Source organism: Phalaenopsis equestris, unplaced genomic scaffold (assembly GCF_001263595.1).
Source record: "Phalaenopsis equestris unplaced genomic scaffold, ASM126359v1 Scaffold000924, whole genome shotgun sequence".
Classification (NCBI taxonomy): domain Eukaryota; kingdom Viridiplantae; phylum Streptophyta; class Magnoliopsida; order Asparagales; family Orchidaceae; genus Phalaenopsis; species Phalaenopsis equestris.
The window spans coordinates 81,192-90,339 of record NW_018165363.1 but is presented as its reverse complement, the minus strand read 5'-3'; the positions used below and the strand labels follow the sequence as shown (position 1 = coordinate 90,339).

General features: G+C 31.1%; 1 protein-coding gene across 1 annotated transcript in view; it reads left to right on the top strand.

Moving 5' to 3' along the window:
• The window catches only part of LOC110032335, a 25,714-nt gene extending 16,824 nt beyond the window's left edge, over positions 1 to 8,890 (top strand). Inside the window, exon 2 of the mRNA XM_020735929.1 lies at positions 8,500 to 8,890. Within this exon, the coding sequence (XP_020591588.1) occupies positions 8,500 to 8,655 (156 nt within the window). The 3' untranslated portion in view covers positions 8,656 to 8,890. The remainder of the gene's footprint in view (positions 1 to 8,499) is intronic.
• The last annotated feature ends 258 nt before the right edge of the window (positions 8,891 to 9,148 follow it).

The window sequence follows — 9,148 nt, the reverse complement described above, 5'->3', positions numbered from 1 at the left end:
TACAAATGAGGGGAGGAGCTCCTATTTATAGCCTCCTCCATGTCTTTGGCCTTTCATCTAGCCAATGTGGGACTATTCCAAGTCCAAGAGAAGTTTCTAGATTACAATATAATATTCTATCTCTTAGACTATTCTTATGTACATACATAACTCTAGAACATTCTAGGTTATCCTTAGATTCTCTTTAAAGCTTTTCCTTCTTGCTCTCTCCTGAATGTGGTGGAATCTTCTAGAGCCCCTTTGATGACTCTTTATATCCTGACCTTCTCTAGAATCTTCCATCTCGTGTTCGTCTTGACGACTTCTCGAATATGACGGGGCGTGACATTAGGGTGCGTAGTAGTTTCAGTAGAAATAGATTTTTGAAGACGAGTATGTGCATTGCATTTACGTTCCCATTGAGCACAAAAATGATACCTGTATGGACAGGATAAGTTGAGTTCCAGATAAAGCAATCTTTCCTACTGTCCCGCCAAAGTATTCAACACGAGGGCTCAAGATACCCTCCAAAACGGCACTTTCATTGATGGCATCAAGATTGAACTTTACCTGAAATGAACTTCCTATATTGTAATAAAAGGAAATGCCGGCATTCATCTTTAGTTGACTGAATCAACATACCAGTAGGGTGTGGGGTACCAGGTAGGACTTCTTGAAGAATTTGCAGTTCTCAAGGGGAATCCTGAATTCTGATTTGCCTTCATTTGCCTGACAATATTATGTTCTTTTAAATGATTCATAAGGAAAAAAAGAGGCAAACATAAAATAGTAGCTGGAAATGCCTGTGTTACTTTCAATTGTATTCCATATGAATAATGGAAAGATGAGGCTTCTTGGAGGATCCACCAGAATGAACTCCTAAGTCGACCTAATTAATCATTGTTTGAAGGACTATAATAATAAATTACTTAATTGATTATAATGAATTCCCTTACACAATTAAAAAAAAACGTAGCAGTTTGCATAAATAGTTAAATCAGTAGTTTAAGAACAAAAATTTATGACAGTCCATGTAGCTGTTAGAAAAATGATTGACACATCTGATTTCCCTAGATAAACATCAGGGAGGAGTATTCGACATTAACATGAGTTCAAAATATATTAAAAACATGGATATTTGTATAGCGGAAAATAACATTTATAAATTGATAGTTATGGTTCAAAATTGAAAGTATTTTGACAAAGTTTGATATCCTGTACTACATATATTAATTTATAACTGGTAGTCAAAATGAAAAAATAAAACAAAATTTTTTGAGTATTACCTTTGAAGTTTGATGCAAAATAAAAAATAAAAATGAAAAATATTATTTATGTCTAACCTAATCCATGAAAGCATTTCAGAGCGCTTGAAAACTTTAAAATTTATGAGTGGTTTGCAATCTTTGATAAATCTATACAAAATATGAACAAAAAATAATTGTTAATTTATTTTCAATGATAATACAAATTATAAAATTATACATAATGCCTTCATTAAATTTGTCAACATCAAGAATATCCTCCTAGAAATTCATCGGATTGGGTGTACATTTAGTCCACATCCAATCTTGAAAGAAAATAGGAGCTTGCACAATTCTTAGAGATAAAGCGCATACACCCCATTGTACTAGAAGCTGACTGATGCTACAGTTGATATGAGAACTGGTAAAATATCTCGTGCCATTAGTGAGAGAATATGAGATCCTAGTACATTCACATTCCACGATGCTAAAATATCAAAACCTTCTCTCATGACTTCATAATCCTTGACTAAATATTTATCCAACTGTTTTATTTTATAAATCATTCATTCCATTAGTCTTTTTTTTTCTTTTTCATCATCCATTACATTTGACTGGTCCTTCCTTCGAATGTTTTCTTGACTCGTGAACTTTTCTCTTGAGGTTGATTCATTATATTCAATTTATAATCATAGCACATATCATAACATGTGAACCTTATTAATTGTGCTAAAACAACACCATCAAACCCTTCATACATATTTGTTACAACAAACTCAAGAAATCAATCAGAAGCATTATTTACAGTAAATTTAAGAAATCAAATCTCTCATCCAATTCTTCTAGTAATCAAAACAAATAAATTGAAGATTTCATCAGGTGAAAGAGATAGCACATAAATGGTAAGACCAACAAAAGTAATGTGCGGGTAATAGTGTTATCGAAGCGCATTGTGATGAACTTGACTATTTTTGCTTCAAAACACAAAGCAAAGCGGCTTTTGTCAACCAAAGCGCTAAATGCTATATCAAACACTCTATATAAATTTATTCATGAATAATAATAAAACATTAAGTATGACTAAAAACTTGATATAAAATATAAAAGAATATGATATAATGTTTTACTTGAAAGCAAACATTGAGGGTGAACCTACAAATTAAAATTTGAACAATTTTTAAAATTTAATGTAATAATTAAATAATTAAAAACTTAAAAAATGCCAAAAAAAAAAAAATACTATAAGCAAAATCTAAATTTTAAAACATAAATAAACTAATAAAATCTTAAGTCTCATAAAACAAAGTAAAATAATTCAGTCAGCTACATCATCTCTTTCATTCACGTAATCTCTTTCTCCTTCAGGTAGAATTTCTTCATTTTCAAATTGTTCTTTTATCTCTTCTTCTTTCTCTTGTGAATAAATTTCATCTTCTTTTTCTAGCACAAGAGAAACTTATACATGAGATGAACTGATCATCATTGTAGATAAATCTCCCCTTTTTTTTGCCCCATTAAATCTTACAAACCATTTTCAATCAATTTCTCCAAAAGCCTCTTCAATTTGCCTCCAATCATATCAAATTTATGTTCACCAGCATCATCCATTTCTTCAATCAATCACTCACAACTTTCTTCAATTGAATCCAAATTTTTCGGATCAATAATATTTCTCAAATTGAATCTTCTCTTTAAAGCTTGATTGTACTTTATGAAAATTAAATCATCTGAATGCTTTTGATCTAGCTGATTTTTCTTTTTCGCATGAATCTATAAAAAAATAATAGAAAGTGAATGCATAAAAGATATAAATTATTTAGTATGTTTAAAGTTTATAAATTATTATATTTCTAGTTTGAATTGTGGTGGTTTACATTGGAGTCTAAAGAACTTCGTAGTAGAACTAAAACTGAATACATTGAATGTAATTTTAGCTGTAATAGTTGTAGTGACAGAGTTATAACTATGGGTAATCAAATTATTAAAAGCTGTGAACGCTTTAGATATCTCGATTCTATTGTTCATAGTGATGATGATATAGATGGGGATGTTATTAGTAAAATTCAAGTTAGTTGGTTGAAGTGGAGGAATGCTTCGGGCCTATTTTTTGATAGAAACGTACCGTTTAGATTGAAAGGAAAATTTTATAAGATGGTGATGAGCCTTGCAATGCTCTATGGAGCTGAACTTTGGCTATTAAAAGAGAAGCATAAAACTAAGTCAAGTGTTGCCGAGATGAGAATGCTTAGGTGGATGAGTGTCTTTACACAGAGAGACAAAATGCAAAATGATTATATCCGTGATAGGGTTGGTGTAGTTCCAATGGTGGATAAAATTATAGAGAATCGTCTTAGATGGTTTTTTCATATTAAATGTCGACCATCTGATGATCCTGCTAGGAGAGTAGATGTTTCAGATTCGACTTATGTTAAGAAAGACTGAGGTAGACTTAGAAAGACTTGGGCATATTGTATAAAAGATGATCTTAATTTATTAGAATTAAATGAAAATATGACACTCAATAGGACGCAATGGAGAAAAGGATTCATGTAGCTAACCCATTTAGTGGGATAAAGACTTGTTGTTGTTGTTAAAGTTTATAAATTTTAATTTGCTTGAAGACGCTCCAATATCTCTCATAGCCAACAACACTAAATCAATCATAATATTTTAACAGTCAATTTTTGCAAGGCTGGAGTTGATGCACCGTACATCTCTCTCCGTTCTATTGTGATAAATATGATGTCATGTTCAAGTAAAACTATTCAATTAAAGACTGAAAATATTCTAAAAATTTATACTAATCATACTTGAAGCTTTCTTATCTTTATTGCGAAAAGACCTAGCATAATTATAAATAGAAAGTTATTGATGTGACATCATTCTTTCATTTGGATCCTCTTATCTTTATTGCGAAAAGACCTAGCATAATTATAAATAGAAAGTTATTGATGTGACATCATTCTTTCATTTGGATCCTCTACTAGTCTGTTAATAATTTTATATACGTTTTCCATCAATTATGCATTTGATTATATCTTAGACTTACTATATTAAAAATTCTAGATCAAAATAATATCCATTTTTATGTAATATTTGTTGAAGTTGACACCTCCATTTATTGTCAATAATCCAAAAAAATTGCTTATATTTTTTTCATCTCTCCTATATGAATCACTAATTGCATTCTTGACTTTGTTTATTACATCATAAATATTGTAGGGCGCTTATTATTGTCTGCTAATCTCAACATTTTCACAATAAGATTTATAGCCATTAAAATGTTGGACACATCATTCCAAAAGCTAGTCTTAAGGATGATCTCCTTGGTTTTTTTTTTTTCCTTTATAATCAACACTAAATCTAGATTTATCTCAATCTTCGGAAACAAACATTTGCCTTATATTTTCTTTTTGCTTATATATGGGAAGAGAGAAAATGTCGCAAAACGAATGATTTCCGATCTCGCTAATTGTGAACCACTAGTGTATTTCCTCATTATTAAAAAAAGTCTATAATTGTATATGTAACTAGTTAACCTAAAGCTTTTTTTATTGAATTTTTTACTTCACTCATCTTCTCAGTGTCCTTTAACATAAAATCAATACAATATGCAACACATGGTGTCCAATACATGTGTGTCTTTTTTTCCATTAACACCTACATAAACAAAAAAAATATTTTGATATTTTTAATTTAAAGAAAAATAAGTTATATATGCATTTAATAGTAAATAAAATAAATTAGAAACCTATAAGAACCTAGCTGGGGTGATTATTTGTAACCGCTTAAAACACATTTTTTTCTCCAATTTTTTATTTGTGCATTTAAGAGTTTAAAAAGCTTCACCACAATTTTTGAATATTCAGATGCATTTATGGACTCTAAAACTACAGTAACTGAAGATGAATTAACCGAAAAATTAATTACAAATCGTTTTCTATGATCAATCCATCCATTAGACATAAGAGCGCTTCTCTTCTCTTCTCAAAATTTTTTATGATCTTTTATATCATTTATAGTTGAACTTATTTTTTTTTCAAGTAGAGAAACTCTTAACTTATAATAAGTTGGTAGTGGAAGACTTCGTTTATATTGTGCAATTGTCACAATCATATGATTAAAAGTCTCCAATTTTATTTCATTACGAGAGATTCCTACATAATAAAACCAGACAGTAATGTATTATATTGTTCTTTATTTGATAGCTTTTATCTGCATTTACTTTAATTCTCATCTGTCGCATTTTCTTCCTTCTAGCAACTTCCTTTTCAGGTTCATTATATAAAAATTTCTCATTTTAGATATGTTCATATTGACTGATACTGAACTTGATTTAGATGCTCTTTTAACATAATGCAAAGACAGTTGAATATCTGTTTCTTCATTTATATTATCCTTTTTCTCATTGTCCTCCATATACAAACTTTGTTTGGATTTTCTTACCCCCTCTTAATAAGCAAATAAGTCTTCTCCTACATCTGAACATAGTTTCTTGCATTTAATAACATTCTTCTTTTTGACATTGGAAGGACCAATAAGGTGCTCCTTTGCTCGAGATAGACTTTCATTTGTCTCCTTACTTAAATGCATATATGACAAAGTGTGCTAAATTCATATTTTAAATTTATATATTTTCAAGTTGGTTCTTTTCTCCTTATGTTTGAATCGATCATACCTAAATTATTTTTTCATCGACAAACAAATCGTTAATTACAATGTACACCAAAATCATTAAATTCAATGAATATAAAGATTTCATTTGTAAATATTATTTATATATCTAACACTTTAAGTCTTTTATATAGGACATTTACATACAAACCATCCATTTTTTATATATTTATATAATTTAATTATTAGCAACATAGTGTTATTTAAATATGCTCCTTAACATGTTTCTCGCTTTTGTCTGATTCCATCTTTACCGTTAGCAAGTATTTTAGTGCAACAATAAATTGAAATGCAATACATTATATTTATTTTTATTTTATTTTGTTTGCACAGAAAATTTATCAATGTATGAGGAAATAAAATTGCAGCTTTTTAAAGCGTTGCTAATTGAATTAGCTGGTACGCCCCTTTAAAAACTAATTGTCATGAGGTTAAAGAAGGTCACAATCACTTGGCATAGAAATGATCAAGATGAAGAATTTAATTATACTCAATTAATTATTACTCTCATGGTGAAGAAAAACGATTTCATGAACTAATTTGCTCAATTTTTGTATATACCACTTAATTAGTTATCTAAATTCAAAAATTGATCCTCTAAAAATTTGAGTGACATGCATTTAAATATGAGCATTTAACTGTTTGATATATAAAATACCTAAGAACCGTGTGGTATGAATGTAGATGCCCGACTAAAATTATTTAAATACATATATGAAAGCAAAAAAAATATGTTTAACTTATGTAAAAATAGTTTTATATTATTTAAATGCTATGATACTAAATATATTAAGTTATATAACTTTTCATGCCAAATGTGCTGCTTCAGGGCACAAGTTACTTGTGAACATGATGGAAGCGAAGCAAACAACGACAAAGTGGCGTTGATGAGATTGAAATGGCGTTGGATCCTCTTGATTCAACTAGAACGAAAATAAAGCGGTGTTCCTCTTGAGTTCTAGGCCAAAGTCACGGCAACGCAACGAGAACATTATGAGTTGACCTTGCCGTTGGCTTCCACTCCTTAGTACTGTAATCCAAATTTGAAGGGCTTGTGCTTCTCTCCAACACGAGACCCAAGAAGGTTGCTTTGCTCTGCTCCCTTGCGTTCTCTCGATTTCTTGAGCAGTTGTGCTCTATACGGAAGATTCAAACCTTCGAACAGTTTTTATTTTCTCTCACTACTGAATCAGACTGATTGCTCACACCATTTTCTTTGCTTCGACACTTCGAATTGCTCTTCACGCGCGAAGCTTGTGCTTTGCATATAGTGGCCGCGCGAGGTGCGTGCTCCCAATGCAGTGACCGCACGAGGCTTCGACTCTTTGAACCGCTTTGCGCCTGCTTTTAAAAACATCAAGATTTTTCTCAATTACAAAAACGTAGACAGTGCAATAAGAACTTCAATTAAGTTGATCTAGAATGAAAAAACAAATGACTTAGAATGCGAAGACAAGATATGTGCTAATTAGCATGATGTGGACTCCGATGGTTATGACAACGAAACTAATCACGAAGAAATAAAAAATCGATTGAGGAGAAAGGGCTTTAATATGATAGATGAGACAGTTGATGAATGACAAACGATAGAAGCTCTTGCGGAGAGGGGAAAGTATATGCCCTAGATGCAAAATTGCTGAAATTGATGAGAGAAAACTGTCCTAAGATGCGATCTGAACTGGGACCCGCGACTCGCTAGTGGCGTATAGTGTATCGAATTTGAATCCACATGCTGAACACCTAAACCGTTGAATCTAAATCCAATTCCAAACCCGCAGCCCTTGTGGCTAGCATGGGATATGAAATACCCAACAAAATTTATGAAATGAGAAACACACACGCGCGCACACACTTTGGTTTTGCTGAATTTTTAAATCAAAATCCGATCCAAACCAGCAACCAAATATTTCAAATTTTCAAACCAATATCTTAAATATTAATTTACGAACAGAACCAAGTCATCCAAAAATATTTGGTTCAGTTTGATTTTTAGGATATAACAAGACAGTGCAGACCCCTAATTTTCCATGAAAGAAAAGAGGTCTATGTTAAAATGAAATAAAAATATTTTTATACTACAGTTGTGATTTATGACACATCATTGGATCAAAATTTTAAAAAGGAGCTTTATGTTTAGATAGCATTTTGTATCAAATTTTTTGTTCATTACGAAATTATTGGCACTATTTTTCTTTTATTTTTTTTCACTTTGTTCATGCGCATGCTTGTTTATGTGAAATGACAAAAATGGAGTCTAGAATGGATTAATATCTTACTCCAAATGATAGATATTAAAAAAATGTGATCCAAATCTCTGCAATTAGGATTTACCTTCTATTTTTCTCTTTTATTAGAAAAAAGAACTAAAAGTTTAAGGGAAGGCCTGGTACTCCTTAATATTGTAGAATTAAAATATTTTCAATCAAAGCAATCAACTTTTCTCTATGAATTTATGTCTAACAGACAACAATTAATTGATGTTAAGCCCACCTTCATTTGATCTTTTTTTTTTCCAACATAAATATTGTTAATTCATTAGAATGAATTCCAACGAAATTTTCTCTTTCATTTTATTTTTTCATGTTTTATCTTGGATGTGCAGTTGGAGGCTCAAGAAGCAATTTTTAGGAAGTTATCTGACTTATGTGACTCCGTGGATTTATTTTGTGAAGCTCAGGAAGATCGGTTGACACAGTCATTGCTTGATTTGCCCATTTGGGGGAGCCCTAGAGCTCTCATGAGATCTTTGTGCAATTGATGTTAGAGAATCTGAACAATGGCCTATGCTCTTCAGTATGTATGTTTTTATTTTCATCCAGGAGAAAAAAGTAGATGTGATATTTTTTGCCCTCTCCTGCAATGTTGTGTGAGTGCTTCGATTTTTTTGTTGAGCATTTGCCTTTAAGGTGTACAGTAAGATAGCAATTTGATATCCTGGACTCTTGCTGAACAAGATTGTGCTGAATTGTAATGCAACTTCCTTAGTTTTATTAGTGGATAAATGCCTATTGATCTTAACAAAAATTTGAGTTTCAGGGTTTTGTGTCAGCAACCAGTTGTTACAATGCCATTTATGACATTAGCATAGCTGCATGTCTTTGCCATTTAGCTAAATCTCCTTTGGTAGGTACAAGAGGTAAATGCTTATTTAAATCTCTTGGTTGGTCACCTTAATTAAGATTTCTTCCATTCAAATTATTACTAATGCACACAATGAGATGCAAAGTGTGCAATTTCATCAAAAATTTGAA